The following is a 21,371-nucleotide window of genomic DNA, read 5'->3' on the forward strand; positions in this document are numbered from 1 at the left end:
ATCAGGTGGTGATTCTCACCCCCCATCAAATCAAAGTTATTTGACTAACAAAGCTAACGGCTAACAAAGAGTGAGCATGTTTTGAGCCAAACATGTCCCCAAGGAGAAACTCACCGGACCTCGGTATAAAAAAGGTGAACTATCCCTTTAAACTTCCCGTTTCATATGAAACAAGCTTGTTTTCAATTTGCATAGGTGCATAAATTACAACAAGGACTGTCTGAATATAACAGCAGTATTTTATAAGCCTGTGTGTCATCACCCACAAATATAGTTTCAAACATGTATGTTAATTAGCCAACAGAATTACATTATTTTGCATTTACAATAAAACATTTCATAATGGAACACTCAGTACATAACTAAAGTAAACTATTTTATATTGAGGGTCTATGATGGTTGAGTTGTTTAGGGGAAATATTACGCTGGACTATCCCTTAGCCTAGCCCCACATTTGAAAGAAGGAATTTTCTTAGATAACATGCCACTGTACTGAGGGAATGTTGTTTTCTGCTTCGTCAAGAGGGAAGGAATTTTCTTAGAAAACATGCCACTGCACTGAGGGAATGTTGTCTGCTTCGTCAAGAGGCAAGGCTGACCTCTGCTGGCCACAAATTACCACTTCCAGAAGCAAGTTTGCTTTCCCAGGTATTCCATTCTAGTACTGTACTAACCATAACACTGCCATGCTTAGCTTCAAACCATCAGAAAGAAGGTACAATGTGGGATGACTGCTCGAGTGTAGACACAGTCCACCGGGGGCGCAAAATAATTCAATTAAATAACGTGGGTACATGCGCAAGAAGCTACAACTCAATAATGGACACGAGCCTGCTTCACTTGGTTAATTGCTATTTTGCGTCACCAACCAAGCTGCCACACGATCCTGGTTTCTGTCGGGCTTCCTGGCTGATGTTTTATGGTGGACTGCTTGCTGCACAATATCATATAGCAAAATAGTACCCCAACCATTCTTTTGTCAGAAATGATATCACCTTGCATCACGTTTGACACCGATTAGTTAAAGAACACTGTTTTGCCATATTGACGTATTACAATCTGGTGCGTTGAGTCAGCGTCGAACAAAATAGATTTTATCACTGTTGTTCTGATTTTACTTTTAACACCTGGCTACGCTCTGAAGTAATATGAGCTATAAGGGCATTTGGGAGTAGTAGTTGCAAAACTTTTGTGAAACGTCTTGATGACTCGGGCAAACTACAAGAATTACACTACATTCCCCACAATTCCAAGGGGTTCAACCCGGATATTAACTGGTGTAGTTGGTGTGAGCTAGTGTGGAGAACTGCGGAGAGAAAGGTCTTACTTCCGAATGTCAGCGCACCGTTCTGCATTTTTTTGGTGTATTTGTTTTCATAGTGGTTGGTTATGGACTAATTTAATAAGTGCACGTTAAAAATAAAATCTTTACGAGTGCAAACATGTTCGGTCGATCGAGAAGCTGGGTGGGAGGACAAGGAAAATCCAAAAGCATCCACTCTCTGGACCATTTAAAGTAAGCATGACCAGTGTGCATTTTGTTTATTTGTTCAGTTAGCTGGCTAACTATTTATCTTAACTATTTCGGAATTGGTTGACAGGTCTGTTTATTTGATAATGTCCGCTTCTCCGAAAGCGTAGCTAATATGATATGTAGTGAGTAGTAGACAGCATTTACAGGCCCGTATCTGCATCTTGCTGCTGTTGAGCCAAACTGTCGGCGCTTCCGCTATTCTGGAGGAGACAACAAGCCCAGTCAACAGTTTATGAAGATTAGAAGCTAGCTAGATAATTAGAAACCTATTTAGGCAGTTGCTAATCTGTAGGACATTGCGGATCAAGTTACCGTTTAGAGGGCAATAGAATCGTTACAATAGAAATCGTTTACAATTTAGAACACCATGAACAACATCAAACATCTGCCTGTGTTTTTAGCTAACTAGCTAGCTAGATAGCTAGCTGTGTTTGTCAAAGTTGACAGTTTAAAGTGTCCACAGGAAACAAGACCCCAGAAAGCTGTGTTGCTATTTAGCTATCTTCAAAGATAACGTCATTTTATTTTACCATCGTCATCTTGCTAACGAACGTGATCTACGACAGCTAGTTGGCTAATTTGTCGACTGTCTCTTCCCTGCTAATTTTGCATAGCTACCGTTACAGAAACACCTAATTTAGCATCCTACGGTAAACGTTTTAGCTAACGTTGGATTACCATTACCATAACAGATATCTCGCTAACGAACTGATTAAGTGTAATTTGCTATATTCGTTTGGCTTGTTTGCCAATCCTAACTTTTGTGATTACACGTATTTCGATAATAATAACATAAACACTGAGTGGTAACAATTAGTACACGCCTGCATGTGCACATGATTTGACAGTTTAAATGAAGGAAACTTTATTGTGTTGTTGCAACAGGTGCTAACATGGCACATGTAGCATGTCGTATGCTAGCGTTACGCAACAATCTTTTGCCCTTACTGTAAGGTATTTACTGGTCCACAAAGTAGCTATAAGTTGTGTAATTCATTGCATGTCGTTACGTTTGTTTTTGTCTTCCTTCAAGGTACATGTACCATGTCTTAACAAAAAATACAACAGTGACTGATCACAACCGGAATCTGCTTGTGGAAACCATTCGCTCGATTACCGAGATCCTGATATGGGGGGATCAAAACGACAGCTCGGTGTTCGAGTAAGTTGCGTCTTTGGCTTTAAGTCCTTTACGTCATAAAGAGCTAGCGCGATTGCATAAGATATCTCACGATCTGGAGATAAGTGCGGAGCAAATTCTAGACAGACTAAACTGCTAACAAATAGTGTTTTCATGTTTCCTGTATTTTGAAAGTTGAAGTTAGGCTATATGCCATCAGCCGTAGAATTATGGAGCCTGGTAGATCTCCCAATCTGGCAACCAGATTGCTAGGTCAGGCCATGGTTGCTGTGTAATATTATGAAGCTTCCTGATTATTATGGAATGCCATGACTATTTTATTATAAATTGTCATATCACATCATAAACCATTGCACTATGTGCTTGTTTCTGTATTCTACATCTGTCTGAGGTGTTAGGTATAATAAAATAGGGATATGACAGGTCTGTTGTCATGTTCAGAGAGACCAGAGAGGAGCTCAACCAATTATTGTATTGCTCATTATAAACGGAACAATGCCAATGGTGATTGCTGGATACTTTCTGCCTAATCTTCTGGGATCCCTTTAGATATCTAAGCACTATAGCCAGGAGTTATCCACCAGTTCCCGTTGGTGTTGTTCTATTAGATTTACCAGTGTGCTTCATGGTTGATTGAGCTCTTCTCTGGTTTCTGTTCTATGAAACGTCTGTCAGTTCCCTATTTCATCACCCCTCTGAGGTACAAGGCTCATCTGGAGGAGAGAGAAGCTGTGCACACCATGCAGCTTTGCTTTCAAAGTAGCATAAGGCCACACAAATGGCATTGAGTGCACGGTAGCTCAAAATAGCTGCACCATTTTGAACTTGGAACTTTCAGAATGACGGACAGAGACGGGCTGTGAAATGTTGCTGAATCCAGTAACATGAAACGGAAAATTTTCTGTTTTACAAAGTTGCGTGGCTCAACTTCTTAAAGCTGGTCTGTATGAATATCGTTTAATTTAGCCTCAGAAGGTTTGTAACCACCAAATAAAAGTGACGAAATTGCAGATGAACTGATTGGGAATGCAGCAGGGTGTGGTGGTAGTAAGGTCAGATATGCAATGCAAAGCTGATGTGCCCCAAGCCCTGGGGCAAATAACGCATTTCAAGTGCATTCACTCGTTTAAGTGCCGTAAAATGTACTCCTGTGGATTTGTGACTATATCAACGCTATATGTGCGTAATATATGCATAATATCTATGTATGTGGGTGTCACGGCTATATGTATGATATCTATATTTGTGTAATTCCTGTGTTTCTGTTCCCATGCAGCTTCTTTTTGGAGAAGAACATGTTTGCGTTCTTCCTGAACATTCTCCGGCAGAAGTCTGGACGCTATGTCTGTGTTCAGCTCCTGCAGACCCTCAACATTCTTTTTGAAAACATAAGCCATGAAACGTCTCTATGTAAGTCTGGTAGTCCAGAGCACAACTCATTTCTGCAAGTAGCCTACTCCAACATTATCATCATAAAGTAATATACTGTGTGTTAATAATTATGATAAAGCATCTTGCAGCTAACACTTTTTCATACTTTTTGACAATAAAATGAATTGTTTTTTATTGCTTCAATGCAACACAAAATGCTGTGTTCACAAAATCACTCACACAGATAAAGATTTAACTTGTGTGTTATATCGCTGTTGCGTTTCCATTTTTAATTTTAAAAGCTCACCCAGATTTTTCCCGCTCTTCTCTTCCCAGATTACTTGCTCTCCAACAACCATGTCAATTCCATCATCGTCCATAAGTTTGACTTCTCCGACGAGGAGATCATGGCGTACTATATCTCTTTTCTGAAGACCCTATCCCTTAAGCTTAACAACCACACTGTCCATTTCTTCTACAACGAGGTAATGGTCCCCAATGGCCATGCCCAGTAAAACTAAAGCATGGTTCTCCCATATGACAGTGACGTATGCTTACATCATTGCTCCTGCAGGTGGCGATGTTGGGCGAGGCCTACCACCCAGCAGGGTTGAAGGTCAATTCCATTTCAATTCACCCAGTTCAGGAAATTAATTGTAAATTCAGCTCATCAATAATTAATACCCATAATGTTATCTGAGCATTTTTCATTTACTGAACTGCATTTCAATAGATTTTCTTTAATTGAGTGAACTGAATTGGAGTTCCCCCTTTGCTACGCCCTGCTCTCCTTGGCTACTGTTGCGATGTCCGTCAAGCTTTTTGTGTCAGTCTAAGCAAGCATGGCATTATCAACCATGAAGATGTGTAAAATGACAAAGGAAATATTTAGTCATTTTTGGAAAAATGGATATTCGATTTCAGAGAGAAGTAGACAGAAAGGTCTGCACTATACCTTTTACGGCTACATGCAGCGAAACTGTAAATAATTAGTAAAGCCCACCAATCACAGTTCAAAAGTCAGTCACCTCATCGCTTAGTGATTTAAGCAGAAGACATGGATATAAAGCAACAGTGTTATTTTTGTACAGCAGGCTAGGTCATGGATAAGATACTTATAGTGTACAAATATAGTGTATATCATATTATATATTAGCCATCGGAATCTTTATAGATGTACTAAATAAATCTGCTTCAGTGTCACTGGATTATGGGATTCTACAAAATTCTAGAGGATTAGCCAACTTTATTTTCTGGCACCTTTTTGTTTAATTGATTACATGGTAAATTTGGGCTCATTCAATGCTAAGATCGGGAGCACAGACGGAATCAATACGGCAGCGGAACAGGCAGTCTATCGAGTCGATTTAAAAGTACAAACAACAAACTAGCGTAAATATGGTAATCGTGTTTTTAAAGATACAAGTTTTTTTTTTTTTAAATGTGGGATTAGGCACAGCTACGCTATCTTGGAGCAAACATAGGTAATCTTCTTGGGGTTCTTTTGTGAATGAGGTTTAATTTTATGTTTTATTCACAGCCTACGCTTTTCCTCATTTGATTATGGTTTTGGAAACGGAGAAAAAATAACATCTTCCCCTTAACTGTTTTGTTAACAAGCTATCGCTTTTGAAAGTTCCCAAAACGCACTGTTTGGCCACGATCGCAAGCTATTGCTAACCATTAGCCTACAACTAAGAAAGCTTGACAGAGGTCCACTGCCTAGTAACGGTTGCTACGCTATGGTTGGACTAGTGCCACCTCATTTTTAACAGTGGTGACAATGCAAAATTGCCTTACTAACCCTATGAAAACTTATTTTAAAAATATGTTAATTTGTTTTAGCATGTACATGCATGCCTTAAATTATAGGTTGTACAACAGAATCTGTAACCTCTTAAAAAAAAAAAACTGTCGTCTAGATTCTGGAATGCTACAGGTGCGTATGCTGCCTTGACTCATTGCTGCTGACCCTTCACTGTAGAATCTCTCACAAAGTACCATGTTAAGTGTCTGTCTCCAATACAGCACCTTTATAACGCTTTACCTGCCCAGACGCTCGGCGAGGAGAGTGTCCCGTAGCTTTCTCCGGCTCCTGTGTATAGGGGGAAGTTATTGGTGTACTGCAAACGGTGGTAAAGGGTATCGGATGCGACTGCCTTTGCTCCGGGGAACCACCGGTTGGCTCGGTGGTGTCAGGAGTAAGGAGGAGGGGCTGGAGGGCAGGGTTCGCTCACAGAGAGACACCGTCCGGCGGGGAGCCAGCCCGCCTGACCCCCTGCTCTGTGTGAGCAGACTGAGGCGGCAGCGCGAGCATGGGCTTCAGCTCCGCGGCGTCTGCATGTCCCCTGTGCATGGCCACAGTACTGCTCATTTCAGGGTTACCCAAAGTGCAACTCAAAAGTGGTCTAGGCATAAGCCGTATTCCAATGCATATAAGTGTATATGAAATGAATGATTTTGGTTAACGTGTATATATATATTTTTTGCTACCTATGTATTGCATTGATTTGAAGATATGTTGTAAGGCCAAAGTGAATTGTGGGAGTGTTTCCGGGGTAGTTTGTGACACAGTTTGTCAGGTGATAGCAACAAGGTTCCAGTCTTTGAGGAAGCCGTGCTGTAGACACATGCCTATTGTGTCTGATATATTTTAGCACTTTAGTGCCTAAAGAGCGTTCTTGTTTTATTGTATAGTACTCTCTCAACATATAAATAATGGTTAAATAGTTGAATAACATGTTGCATGCTTATTTTAATTTTTTGGTGATATTGAACATTTTGGTAAATTAGTCAGAAATCAAAATAATAAAATGAAGTGGTTGGTGATTGTCAGAGGTGAAAGGTGACCTTTAGTGCTGGGTGTGACCTTTACAGGTCGCAGGCCTGTAGTCCTGGGTGTGGGCTGCGCTCTGCGGCCCGCGTCTCTCTGAGTGGCCCCTGTGTCCGGCGCGGTGCCCTGTTTAAGTCCTGGCTCTCTGTCTCCCATGCTTCCAGCACACTAATGACTTTGCCCTGTACACGGAGGCCATTAAGTTTTTCAACCACCCAGAGAGCATGGTCAGAATCGCAGTCAGGACTATTACTCTCAATGTGTACAAAGGTGAGTAACCGGGCCCACGGAATGCCCCCCACTCCAAGCCTGCACTTTGCTCTCTCTCTCTCTCTCCCTCGCTCGCTCTCGCTCTCGCTCTCTCTCTCGCTCTCTCTCCCCATCTTCTCCCCTCCCTTCCACTCCTGTTCTCACAGGCTGCCAGGATGATATGCATGGCCATGCTTGCAGGCCTGAGGGTCGAAGCTGATAAAATGGCGCACGGCACTGATGTTTATCTTGCATAGATTGCACAGATAGTTGGGCCTGCCTCTGGTCTGTGTCCCATTTATAGTTTCTTTTCACACATCCAGGCGGAGCCTCACTCATATCTGCTGTCAACACTCACACGCACACACACACACTCACTCACTCATACGCACACTCACACACATACACACACTCACTCACACATACACACGCACGCACTCACACTCACATGTAGGTGATAGAACACCACAAAAATAGTCAGACAGTTTTGTTGGAATCCAGCTTCAACAGAAGTGTTTTTTCCCCTTCAATTAAATGTACTCATGGAAAGAATTAGGTTTTTATTCTTTCCATTAGTAATCATATTCTCAGTGGCCCAAGCATTTCATCATATGACTGGAGGAGCGTGGAAGCAATGCAAATTATCTGGCAGTGTGCTTTCCACTGTCTTGCTCAGTGAGGTTTCCTCTTTGGGTTTTTGGTTGCTTTCTTGCTGCCTCTATCTTCTTCTTTCTCATGCCTTTGAATATAGTATTTCTCTACGTTGCTATTAAAAAAGAAATACAAAACCAAAAACAACGAAAAACTGCATGCAAGGCTCTAACTGCCATGTTCAGGCACTGTTGAAGGTATGATAGCATAGAATATGTTGGGATATGTAGCCAAAGCCTGTACTGTAATGCATTGTGGGTGTTTGGACACTAAGACGTACTGCATGCTTCGATAGCACTGTCAGGACCAGTGGTGGGCTGTCTCCTGTGGTCACATGATCACTGGGATTGAAATGTTTGCAGATATTTTGTGGTAGCTGCTTGGGGTTCATTAACATGTGTGTGCCTGTGTTCTTTTTGGACATAGCAGCTCCCCAGTAGGATGATGCTGTCGTAGACCATCCCCCACACCCCTCCCCCCCACACCTTAACCCAATTAACTGTATCTGTTCTTCCTTCTCCCTCAATGGTGACTCCTGTGTCCCTTAATCCAGTGTCACGTAAGTTGGTCCAGTTTTGGAACTTTTGATATTTCTTGTTTTTTTTTTTTTTGTTGTTTTGTGAATGATAACGCATGCCTCTGGGTAATGAAGTCAGGGACAATGGCAATGTAGATTTGCCACATTTGAATTAACCCAGCAAGATGCCAGGACAAAATAAAAACAAGCAAAAAAAAAAAAAAAAAAACTGCAGGTTTCAAAATGGTAAACCTCTTTGGTTGCTTTCCTTGTTAGGTGTGATTTATTGCCATGGTTACAAACTGATGGCCCTGGGTGTGCCCTGGCCTCTGGGTACGGGCACAAGGGGCACTTGATTAAGATGATGTTCACTGCCAACTACGTGGCCCTGTACTGGATCCACAGAGTCCCCAAAACTCCTCCCCTTCCTCTCCATGCTCCTGCCCCTTAATAATAAAGACAATTGGCATCAAATGCTTGCCATCGTGCTGCTGTCTTCCATCATAGTGCGTTTGGGTCATGCTTTACGGTCACATCGTCATTGAGGACTTGTGACCCGAATACTTCATCCATAAATACGTACTCACCCTAACTGACAGGCTGGCGACTGACGGCGAAGCTTCAGTTAGCCGTGTGAATTTTTCTGTCCTTGTTGCTCTGGCTTAGTTAGGCCCAGGGAGCTGGTTTTTGAAACCTGTGCCATGTTTTGAGAATGTAATCTCATGGTTTCTGGAACTGTGAGAAGTGTTTATCTGGGGATGGTTAGTGCCCCGCACATTCCAAGTAAAGGTCAGTTCTGCAAGCCAGGAAGTTCCTTTCCTCTGGATGCTTAGCCAAGTAATTCCCAGTCGAGCCAAGTTTTCTTCCCTCACTGTCCAAATCTAAGCACGTTTTGTCTGTTTGCTGGCTGTCTGCAATCTCGGAGTTCTTATTTTCATTTAATTTTAAAGATGTAGAGTTTGTAGTTTTCATGTCTGTGTGTAGAAAGTATGTTCTTTATGAAGACCAGTCCAGATAACTCTGAGCTGGGCCATGAATCAAAGGCAGCAGCAGCTCATAGGGCTGAACACACCCCTAAAGCCTGACCTGGACAAACTGTGTATGAAGACCGCAGCATTGAAAAATCGTCCTGTCGGTTTTGACGTTCAGGACATTAAGAAGGCACCTTTCATGGGCTGTTTGGAATAACCTTCCGTTATTTATCTTGCTGTTATTCAGATGTATAAATAATCACCTCCCCAACTGAATGAACACGAGCATCAAAAGGGTGTTCATAGGAGGAAACCAAGCTCAGGGAAGGAGTCTAGTCGGGGGGGAAGAAACGCGCTCAAACGCGTCGTTTTCTCGCCGTTTTAACCACGGTGCATTGCGGCAGGTCCCTTTCCCTCTCCCTCTGTCAGAAGTGCGTAACCCCCCTAACCCGTCAGGCTGTCCCGTGTCCCCCTGCTAACCCGTGAAGCGCCCGCTTCAGGCCCCTAGGGTGCCTGCCCCCCGCCCCCCCCCCCCCCCCCGCGCCCCGTTTCCATGGCACGGGCCTCGATTCCGTCGTCCCGTTTGGCGGTTGGTCCTCAGCCGGGAGTGACGGGCTCTTTCAGCCCGCCTCTCTTTCGTTATTACGGGCGAGACTCGCTCCAGGAAGAGCGCTGGGGTCGACAGAGCCGCGGCTCCTTTGAGGTCAGCCGCTCGCTGGCTGAGGGCGAACCGCGAGGCGGCAGGACCGAATCGCGGACGCCCCCCCTTAGACACCGGTGGGCGACTGCGCTCGTACCCCCCCGTTTTCTTTCCCTGCGGTTGTGTAACCTTGGTAACCCTCCCCCCCCCCTTTGCAGTGGATAACCAGCACATGCTCCACTACATCCGGGATAAAACGGCCGTGCCCTACTTCTCCAACCTGGTGTGGTTCATAGGGAGCCACGTCATCGAGCTGGACAAGTGCGTGCAGACGGACGAAGAGTAAGCGAGCCCCTTACCACACAGCGCGTCTGTGACATGCGTCTCACGGGCTGGAGGCCTGGTGTGTGTGTGCTGCAGTTCTCATGCTGTCCATTAGGGGTCAGTGTAGCACCAGAGTAGTGTCTCCTGAAGTCTTCTCCTTTGTCTAAGTGAAAAAATCAACCTTTCAAGTTTACATTTGCATTGGTGTATGTAACTAATTCTGTAGAAATCTTAAAACACACTAGCCAATGTTTAATACAATGTTTACATTTATTTTGGAATGGAGTATTCAAAAATCAGTCTTTCAAAACCATGAATTTGTGACTTAAAAGGGACTACTTCGAGATAGATTAATTTATGTAATAGTTCTAAAACTGAACTCCAGAGGGCGCCGTTTCTTTAAATTTAAGATCATCAGGAGTAGCCTTGATGGTCTTGTAGCCTTGCAGCGTGTAAGTTGAGTAGCCTTGCAGACACTGTGGCCCTTCAGTACGGGGGTTTGGAGACTTGGCTGTATGCAGTAGGCTGCTGGACTGTTGGAGGGCCGGTGGGTGATGTCGGAGTTCTCTCTCCACAGACACAGGAACAGGGGGAAGCTTAGCGACCTGGTCGCCGAGCACCTGGACCACCTGCACTATCTCAACGACATCCTGATCATCAACTGCGAGTTCCTGAACGACGTGCTGACCGACCACCTGCTCAACCGGCTGTTCCTGCCCCTCTACGTCTACTCGCTGGTCAGCCACGAGCAGGTGAGCAACGCTAAGCCCAGCTACACAGGGAAACTGTACCGCAGGAGGTGCCATCTGTCAGATGAGATGCGTTCTGGCGACTTGGTCTTTCACTGACTTTGGGAGATGGCCGCAAATCGCTGTCACCCTTTCCCCGGTACTTACGCATAAAGTTCTCAAACTGGGGTCCATGAGGGGGGATAACAACCTGTCATGGGAGCTGGATAAAGGTATCAGAAGTTAGCCATATTACCCAATGAACACATTCATTTTGCAGAATGTTTTGAATACGGGAGGGATTTTTAAGCACTCTGAGTGCATTTATGTTTGCCTTTCATTTTTTTTTTGCCATTATTTTTGCCCTTCAGGATGAAGATCGCAAGATAAGCGCTCAGGTGTCGCTGTACCTGCTGTCACAGGTATGAGTACCCCTCCCCACCCCCCCACATCTATGCTCTGTTGTGTGTGGGCAGTCTTGTTTGTTCGCACTGTGTTCCTGTGTGGGCTTCGAGGTAACATTTCTTTAACATTGTGGTAATGAGTTCAAGATGAAAGAATCTTTCCGTAATGCTGTGGTAACACGCTGGTGAGCAGTAAGACGGCAGAACAGCTCGGAGGGAACGTTTCCATGACGCTGTGATGTCGTGCTGGTAAGAAATGTCTCCCCATCCCCGTGGTAACGCTCTGCCCTCCCCCCCATCAGGTCTTCCTCATAATCCACCACCAGCCGCTGGTGACCTCCCTGGCGGACGTCATCCTGAACGGGGACCTGTCGGTGTTCTCTTTGCAAACGGAGCAGGACACGCACAAGAGTTCGGTGAGCGCCCCCCCCCACCCCCCCCCCCCCCCCCCCACCCCCCCCGCCGAGCTCTCGCACGCGGGGCCCGAGCGAGCCGCGAGTCGCTGGCCTGTGTGCCAGGCGTCCCCGGGGCTCCGCTTCCGCGCGCTCACCGCGCCGTCAGGGGGGGCCGCTGGCTCCTGTGGTAACCATGGCGACCTGCAGCCCGGGCTGCTGCGGTTCCTGCAGAGTCGCGCAGGTGGCACAGCGGGTGCGGCCCTGACTGCATGCTGTCACATGTGTCTGAGGACCAGTGCGTCCAGAGGGTGCGCTGCAGGAATCTGAGAGGCTGGTGTGTGTGTGTGTGCACGCGAGTGTGTGTGTGTGTGCTCTTGTGTGTTTGTGTTCTTATCTGTGTATGTGTGTGCGCTCTTGTGTGTGTGTTCCTGTTTGTGTGTGTTCCTGTGGGTGTGAGTGTGTTTTCCTGTGATTGCGTATGTGTGAGTGTGCTCTTGTGTGTGTGTTCCTGTGGTTGTGTGTGTGCGCGCTCGTGTGTGTGTATGTGTTCCTGTGGGTGTGAGTGTGTTTTCCTGTGATTGCGTATGTGTGTGTGTGTGCTCTTGTGTGTTTGTGTTCTTAACTGTGTATGTGTGTGCGCTCTTGTGTGTGTGTTCCTGTGGGTGTGAGTGTGTATTCCTGTGGTTGTGTGTGTGTGTGTGCTCTTGTGTGTTTGTGTTCTTGTCTGTGTGTGTGTGTGCTCTTGTGTGTTTGTGTTCTTGTCTGTGTGTGTGTGTGCTCTTGTGTGTTTGTGTTCTTGTCTGTGTGTGTGCTCTTGTATGTGTTCCTGAGCGTGTGTGTGCGCGCGCGCGTGTGTGTGTGTGTGCGTGCATTGGTGTGTGTGTGTGTGTGTGTGTGCGCTCTTGTATGTGTTCCTTTGCGTGTGTGTGTGTGTGCATTGGTGTGAGTGTGTGTGTGTGTGCATTGGTGAGTTTGAGTGTGTGTGTGTGTGTGTGTGCATTGGTGTGAGTGTGTGTGTGCGTGTGTGCGAGTGCGAGTGTGAGTGTGTGTGCGTGTGTGTGTGTGCATTGGTGAGTGTGTGAGTGTGTGTGTGTGTGCGTGTGTGTGTGTGCGTGTGTGTGTGTGTGTGTGTGTGTGTGTGTGTGTGTGTCTGTGTGCATTGGTGTGTGTGTGTGTGTGTGTGCATTGGTGAGTGTGAGTGTGAGTGTGTGTGTGTGTGTGTGTGTGCATTGGTGTGAGTGTGAGTGTGTGTGTGTGCGCGAGTGCGAGTGTGAGTGTGTGTGCGTGTGTGTGTGTGCATTGGTGTGTGTGTGTGAGTGTGTGTGTGTGCGTGTGTGTGTGTGCATTGGTGAGTGTGTGTGTGTGTGTGTGTGTGCATTGGTGTGAGTGTGAGTGTGTGTGTGTGCGCGAGTGCGAGTGTGAGTGTGTGTGCGTGTGTGTGTGTGCATTGGTGTGTGTGTGTGAGTGTGTGTGTGTGCGTGTGTGTGTGTGCATTGGTGAGTGTGTGAGTGAGTGTGTGTGCGTGTGTGTGTGTGTGCATTGGTGAGTGTGTGAGTGAGTGTGTGTGCGTGTGTGTGTGTGCATTGGTGAGTGTGTGAGTGAGTGTGTGTGCGTGTGTGTGTGTGCATTGGTGAGTGTGTGAGTGAGTGTGTGTGCGTGTGTGTGTGTGCATTGGTGAGTGTGTGAGTGAGTGTGTGTGCGTGTGTGTGTGTGCATTGGTGAGTGAGTGTGAGTGAGTGTGTGTGCGTGTGTGTGTGTGCATTGGTGAGTGAGTGTGAGTGAGTGTGTGTGCGTGTGTGTGTGTGCATTGGTGAGTGAGTGTGAGTGAGTGTGTGTGCGTGTGTGTGTGTGCATTGGTGAGTGTGTGAGTGTGTGTGTGTGCGTGTGTGTGTGTGTGCATTGGTGTGTGAGTGTGTGTGTGTGTGTGTGTGTGTGTGTGCATTGGTGAGTGTGTGTGTGTGTGTGTGTGAGCATTGGTGTGTGAGTGTGAGTGTGAGCATTGGTGTGTGAGTGTGAGTGTGAGCATTGGTGTGTGAGTGTGAGTGTGAGCATTGGTGTGTGTGTGTGTGTGTGTGCATTGGTGTGTGAGTGTGAGTGTGAGCATTTACAGTACGCGCGGTGCGTGCTTCTCGGCCGGGTTACTGTACTGTGAGCCGCGTTTCTGAGAAGCAGTGACTGATCCATGAGCCGACCGCAGACCACGGACAGACAGACAGACAGACAGACAGGCAGGCAGGCTAATAGGTCTGAGGCCTCTTCCCTTTCACTGCTCTCCGCTTCCAGCCCCGTGGCCTCTGCAGTTTCCCCGATGCCCGCGCGGCGGTTTGAAATGAGCACGCCTGTGATATGGCTCGTGTGTTTACAGTCAGTCCGATTATAAACGTGCTGTGGGAATTTGTAGTCGGGGAGGTTCTGTGTGATATTAGGTCTTCTGGTTAGTTTTACTCTCACTCTTTTTTTTTTTCCTCTCTCTGCTCTTGAGAATCAGCTGTGTGTGGGGGTTGTGTGCATGCGCGTTGGCGGGTGTGTGTGATGCGTGAGTTTGTGTCCGTTCACATGTGTGTGTCTGTACTTTGTCAGCGCGATGAAACGTCTGCTTAGATATTTACCAGTACATAGTTTGTTTGCTGAAAATGATTGTTTTAATGGCAACTCGTCCAGTTTTTGAAGAGGAGATTAAAATTATGTTCTCAAGGGAATACTTTCTTGGAATATTCTTGGAAACCCAAAAATAATGTCCAGGCCCGCAGGGCCGTTGGACTGGCTGCCCCGGGAGCCAAATGCACCCCCCCCCCCCCCCCCCCCCCAGATGGGTCTGGCTTTTTTCCTCCAAATAGCTGCCTCAAAATTTGTGTTCAATGTCTGCATGTGCAGCAGCGGCAGGCCTCCCATTAGTGATGGAATAGTGAGTCATACCTGTGTCAGTTAAGAATGCGCACTGTTTTTTTTTAGTAACACGTGAGCAATGCACGTTGCCCACATGCTGGTTTTTAAATAGCATGTGGAAAAAGACTGGCCCTGCGTGCACCAGTTTTAAAAACCAAGGAAGCAGTAGGTAAATCAGAGAACCTCCTTCAGTCTGCATCAGAGCGCTGGTTTGTGCGTGTATCAGATGCAGGTGTATGTATGTGCTCTTGGGCGTTTACTGAAGCAATTCTGGTTTGGTGCCTTGCTTTAGCTTAGCGGTACAATGGCAATGCCCTGCCCTGCCCTGCCCTGCCTGAGAGTTGAACTCGCAACCTCTGAGTAACAAGTCCAGTTCCCTAACCGCCGTTTGGTGCGCTGGGCTGTGCCTTTGAAGCCCTTCCTCCGGGCGCTCTGCTCGGAGGCCGGCGGGTTTTCTCGGTACCGCTCGCGGCGGCGGTTCAGAGAAGGCGCTGCCGCGTGACTTCGGCGCAGTTTTTCGAAATCAGGTCTCCACTTCCTTCCAGCCTGGCAGCGGGGTCGCGGCCCACTTCCTGCCGAGCGCTGCTGCGGTTAGCTTACCTGATCGCAGTTTCACATCTCCTGCGAGCGTCGGCACCGTTTCTCGTAAAAGGGCTCGGGGGAGCCTGCCTGCCTGTCTCCTCTCCGCCGCTTTACCAGCAAGCTGCACCCATCCAGGGCCCGAGGACCAGAAAAGGCCCTTCAGTTCTCCTCAGACGGGAGAGCCAGGGTCTTTGTGAGGGGGGTGGGGGTGGGGGTGGGGGGGGGGGGGCGGGACGGGACGCTCGCCTGAGGTTAAGAGGCCGACTGGAGGACGTTGTCATGGCAACAGCCTCTGCAACTTTGTGTGTATATGTGTGTGTGTGTGTGTGTGTGTGTGTTTGTGTTTAATACATTTTTTTTTAACCTGCACCCAAGCCAAGTCCGGCTTGCGCTGCGGAGCAGGGGAGCCCGATCTTATCCGCAAAGGGACCGGCGTTGTGTTCTAGCCCAGCGCTCAGACACCCGGGTGGTTGATTGGTTGAGTCCGCTGTCGCTGTGCTGGGCTGGAACGGAAACCTGCGCCCACACTGGCGCCTTTCAAACCCCCGCTGCACAGGGTAAAAAAAAACATCAAAACCTTGGTGTGCGTGTGTCGTGTGTTTATTGGTTTTTCTCACACTTGCACTCCAAGAATTTAACACCTGCTGCCCAGCTCCTTGGGGGGGGGGGGGGGAGGGGCGGGGGCGATGGGCCGGGGGGGGGGGGGGGTGGGGGGGGGGGGGTCGGGCAGGCTGGGCGGGTGGCGGGTATGGAAGTCCTCTTTGTTGTGTAGACGGCAGTGCAGCACAGTGGGTTAAGGAACTGGTCCTGTAGCCTAAAGGTCACAGGTTTCAGCCCCAGGGTGGACGCTGCCGTTGTACCCTTGAGCAAGGTACTTAACCTGCATTGCTTCAGCGTATATCCAGCTGTATTAATGGATGCAATGTAAATGCTATGTAAAAAAAAAAATAATAATAATAATAATACATAAATAAAAAGTTGTGTAAGTTGCCCTGGATTAGCGTCTGCTAAATGCCTGCATTGTAATAATAAATTTTTAATAAAGCCCTATGCATTTATCATGGGTTTCGTTATTGTAAATTGCATATTGTGGTTTACTAGCCCTGGCTATGCTATGCTACCTTTATACTCTCAAGCCCGTTTGCTACTTGAGAAGCTCTGCATAGTCAGCCACCCTCTTGCAGCCACAGCAGCCCTTAATGTTTTACATTGAAGGCTCGTGTGATGATTCCTCCTTTCGGCTGGAGTGCAGTGCGTCAGCTCCGCTGGCCTGTGGGGCCTGTGCGTGAGCGCTTACGCACGCGGCGCCGCTCGCTGCCGGAACGCGGCGCGTTTCATTACCGGCGGCTTGCAGGTGTCGTGTGAAATGACTGCGCCTCCTACAGACACGTCTGCCCGTGTGAGAAGTGCAGAGGTGTGCGAGAAGCGGAGCGGTGTGCGATGCTGCCGGGAGCCCCTGGGCGGGCGGGCGGGGTGGGGTGGGGGAGGGCTGCTGACACGCGTCCGTCGCTGCGGGCGTTATGGGTCCGCTCGGCCCTCCGGGGGCCGCTCCGGTGGGCTGTCCTCTCTGTCGCCTGATGCGAAATAGAAGCGAGTAACGGTCGCGTGCTGGAGAGGGCCTCAGCTACTACAGGTAGTAGTATTATGGGGTGCCTAATGAACGAGAGGGGAAAAAACGGAACTGGTTTTTTTCTGCTTTGCAATGCAGCCAGAGACCATTGTTCTCTGAGACAAAGCTGTAATTGATGCACTCCGTGCAGACAATGGGCCACAGTGGGAGCTGTAGTCGCTTCTGTTTATGTGCACTCATTCGTCCCACTGTAAGGATCAACAACAGCTCTGCAGTAGGCAGGGAAGAAATATTGCACACTTTCTCCTGCAAAGGAAAATGGTTCGCTTCGCCGCCTTGCCGCTTGTCTCTGAATTTGGGAACGCTTCGGCCCTCGTTGGTGTTTACAGCGAAGCACGGGGCGGAGTGTTAGTTCCTAGGAAGTGGATGGGACTGCTGCCTGTGTTTCTTGGACGGGACTTTATTTTGACTGCTACAGAAGACTCAGCGAAACGGGCAGCGAGGCGGACGCCTCCGTGTGACCCGGTGTAATCCTGGCAGCGCAGTGGGCGCCAGCTTCCTGGAACACGAGCATCGCCGAGTGGTGATTGGCTAGCGCTCTTAGCAATTGTGTTAATTTGGCCATTTTCTCCGTTGTTCTGTTATACCCTGGTGCTCCCTGCCCTTGTAACTCAGATATTTTGTATGTTCATATCGTGGGTTTGGGGGGTGGGGTTCTGTGAAAGAAAGTGGTGGTTCTGCTGAGGGAAAGCCACTGCTTTCAGAGAACCGGGACATTTATACTGCTGGCATTTAGCCAGGCGCTCTTATTCAGGGCAACTTTGCGATAAGATGACATTTCTCTGCAAGCCGACAATGTGTTAAAGGAAGTGCATCAACCCTTTCTGGCGTTCGGCCGTCTGTGACTTCCTGTAGGCGTGCTTCCCGCACATGTTTCACTGATGCTGTCATGCCCCCCTCTTGACCATACGGTCATCACCCCTGAGTGTATGATCAGCATAAGTTCATTTTCTGGTTGTTCACCCGCTCCGTATTTTTACACCGAATGCGCAGAAGACGTTAGTTCCCATGTGCATTGCGTGCATTTACTCATCTGACGCCGACTGGCCTTCCATTGTCTTGTTTGCATTTTGTTGTGCTGTAATTTGTGCCGTGTGCTTTGACCTCTTGCCGGGACGGACCTGCATAGTTAAAGACGAAATTATTTTAAAATGCTGTTATTTTTGGAACTGCTCATTTCCTTTTGCATTTTTTTGTAAAGTGGGTGACCAGGTTATATCTCTTATCTTGGAACTTAAACATTAACGTTTTTTTTTTTTTATTGAATTTATTTTTATATTTTACTTACTCCTTCAGGCAAGTTGGTAGGAAATCTGCTTGCCCAAACTAAATGTATACTTGCCTGGATCTGGCGCCTGTGACATGATGTTTGAAAAAGCACAGAGCCTCTGCAATAACCTTTTAGCATTTGGAATTGAGTCTGGTACAGACAAATAACTGTTTACACCAATAGTAAGCGCTGGTGTCACTGGTTGATGAAGACACACAAACCACAAATGTCAACATGGCTGCTTGCTTCGCTCTTACTACCACCATAACCACCAAGTTGTGTTTGGTTTTGGTTTATTTCCGTATAGTAATTCATGAAATCTGTTAACAGGGACAGTGTACATTAATCCACGTCTCTCTTTTCACATTCGTGAAATGTGCTGAAGTTGGCTTTTGAGCTGATGCATGTCCTCGGGCCAGTTAATTGAACAAGTAGCTGATGTACCAACTAGCTAGCTTGCAAGATTAACAGTGTTATCGTTTTTAGCCAAGCAGCCTAATAATGCTAACATTAGCTCTTTGTGGAGTCAGCCAGTAAAAAGACGGTGACGACTGTTGATGAAAAAGAAGTGAAACAAAAAAAAAAAAAGTGAACATTATCGTCTGCATCTGCAATGGGTTTAGTGGCATTTGGGGGTTCTTCGTCTAAAGCAAGACGACACACTTCCCATAAATACAAAACAGACAGTCAAAACAAAACAATGCGTGTGTACTACCCAATGATTTCTTTTTAGAATTCTGTTTAATAGAACTATTTTCTATGACGAGACAACTTTGTTCAAGAAAATGCGGCACTGCTTAATAATTGAAGTAAGGGAGTACCAGCACAAAAAACAGATATTTAAGTTTTGTAATTGTGAATAATGCTAAAATGTTCAACATTCTACATCTTGTCATTAGCACGAGAGACTCCTCTTACTAATCTGTTCCCAGCCACTTGCCATGAAGAAAGACAGAACATGGACGGTACAAGGGAGTTGACTATCTGGGTGGTCTATACGCATATTTGTGCCGTTGGTCAAAAGTGTACTGGCCTCCATGACCAACATGACACCTGCCTTGTGACCCTGTTTGTTTCCTCGCACGCAGCTCTCCTTCTGCGCTAGCTTAGCGGCGTCGAAGGAAGATTTGAACTGACGGAATTGTGAATTAGCCCTGAATCATCAGCCGAGCGGCTGATCAGTTTTACTTGCCCCCGGGAAGTGGTGTTGCCTTGTGGACAAGTTCCCTGTTGTAGACAAATGGTAAATGGTAAATAACTATAATGTCTTTCCAGGTCAACACCAGCGTTCGGCGGTTTACCAAGCCTGTGGAGAGCCTGGAGCGTTCGCTGGAGATCAGCCGCCAGCGGGGGCGCAAGAGAGCTCAGAAAAGGCCCAACTACAAGAACGTGGGGGAGGAAGAGGAGGAGGAAAAGGCTCCCGAGGAAGGCCAGGAGGATCCCGAGAAGGCCAAAGGTACAGAGGCTAGCTCAAAGAGCAGCCGAACCTGCGGGGACACGGAAGGTGAGTGCACCAGATGAATGTCACCATGTCAGCCATCCAGGCTCCACCCCCTCCTCACCACCGCGGACCCCGCCCACAAAACTGGCGCTAAGGTCCAAACTGATGGCAAATCCCCCCCCCCCCCCCCAAATTACTCTGATGTGTTTTTTTTCCCCCAGATAAATCAGGAACTACTCATTTTTTCAAACCCCTCATTATTCTCTTCTGTTGTCAGAGTGCAAGACTTTGTGTGTGTGTGTGTGTGCACGTGTGCGGGCGTGTGTGTGTGCGTGCTAATGATAAACCTTCTTCTGAAGTTACCTTCTGCCTCTGATTAAGAAAGTAAGGGTCTGGAAAAAATCTGTATTCCGTGATTAATCGAAGGGAAAAACTATACAAATCTCATCCCTAATACTACTCTGACTTGTTTGGCTCTGTTCCCAGATAGAAGCTGTTTGGAATGTGGGCTGCAATTTTCTGGAAAAAGGTCTAATTACTTGAATCGACTGACAAGCAGCATTTTATTTTATGACTGCAACTTCGCAGCGGTCGCTTTACTTCTAAAAAAAAAACTTCCAGTGAATTTCAAGCTGAAATGTTAAGTTGGTTAATAGATATTTTAGTCGCTTCTGAGAAAGCTATTTTGTTTGCAGAGATTGATAGAGAGAGGGGGGGGGGGTCTAGTGATTGTGAAAGAGGGCAAGGAAGAGGAAGAGAGGTTCAGAGAGCGGGGAGAGGAAGAATGAGGGTGGGCAGGATGGAGAGACGAAGTGAGGGGGAGAGAGGGAGTGAGACAGAGGGAAGGAGCTGAGTGTGTTGTTGTTGTGGTGAAGTAAGATGGAGGGGGGGGAGGCGGTGTGTGACTTCATTACGTCACTGCCCTCTTAACACGGTCGCCCCGGAGCTCTTCTCAGAAACAGAAGGGCTTACCGATAATCCCGCCGTGCGTTTTATTTATCTGATCTCCATCAGAGCCCGCGGCTCAGAGACCCGTCTCTGAAAATAAATGCAAGGAGAAAGCGTTTCGGCTGAATGCGATAAACAGGCGCTCAGTCGGGCTGCTTTTAGCCGGGCCTCGTGCGTGTACGAACTCATTTTCTCACAGAGCCGCCTGATTGGTTGATCCCGTGGGGCGTCGGACGCACTGGGGAACGGCGCTTGCTGTGGTTTGCGGTAAAGCGGCCTCCAGAGCAAAGGCGCTCGCCGCGAGCGTGTGCTCTGCAGCCCCGGCGTGACAGGGCGGGGCGTGAGGTGTGCCAGCGGACGGTCAAACCGCCCGTATGTTTGTGCCGTTACGCAGATGAGCCTGTACAGATGATCTCACACAGCTGGAGCTGTAACTTTACCTTAGAAGGAATTCTGAGGAAAGAAAGAGAAGAAAGAAAGGAATGTCCACGGGGGGGGGGGGGGGGTCATTTACAGGGTTTTGGGGTTTTTTAGTCAGCTCGGGTGCCTGCAGGTTGGCACTGCTTTATTCCCTCTGAACAGTGTGCCACAGATGGGCTCCAGGGTGAAAGCCAGTCCCTGGTCTTTGTGTGGCCTTTAAGGTTTAAAATGGTCGCTGGCTGTCCTGTGGACGTGCGCCGAGTGCTCCCAGGACCCCGCCAGTCGGCTACCTGCATCGCGCCAGTTTTGTGACCGGGGGCCCCCGCGTCCGTCCACTTCCTGTCCCCTGACACCGTGGTTCACATTCATTCTGTGCTCTCCACCTTAACGTCTGTCACCCTGGTTACGCATGCCCCGCCCATTGATGTCTTTGTGT

The 21,371-nt window shown here is 47.5% G+C and overlaps 1 protein-coding gene across 1 annotated transcript in view; it reads left to right on the plus strand.

Moving 5' to 3' along the window:
* Positions 1-1,268: 1,268 nt before the first annotated feature.
* Positions 1,269-21,371, plus strand: part of clec16a (C-type lectin domain containing 16A) — a 57,739-nt gene continuing 37,636 nt past the window's right edge. Inside the window, 11 exon segments of the mRNA XM_035397281.1 lie at positions 1,269-1,516; positions 2,568-2,696; positions 3,952-4,085; positions 4,383-4,531; positions 7,044-7,149; positions 8,333-8,338; positions 10,126-10,249; positions 10,809-10,983; positions 11,331-11,381; positions 11,666-11,779; positions 19,402-19,630. Coding sequence (XP_035253172.1) covers positions 1,443-1,516; positions 2,568-2,696; positions 3,952-4,085; positions 4,383-4,531; positions 7,044-7,149; positions 8,333-8,338; positions 10,126-10,249; positions 10,809-10,983; positions 11,331-11,381; positions 11,666-11,779; positions 19,402-19,630 — 1,291 coding nt within the window. The 5' untranslated portion in view covers positions 1,269-1,442.

The sequence above is a fragment of the Anguilla anguilla genome, chromosome 17 (assembly GCF_013347855.1).
Source record: "Anguilla anguilla isolate fAngAng1 chromosome 17, fAngAng1.pri, whole genome shotgun sequence".
NCBI lineage: Eukaryota > Metazoa > Chordata > Actinopteri > Anguilliformes > Anguillidae > Anguilla > Anguilla anguilla.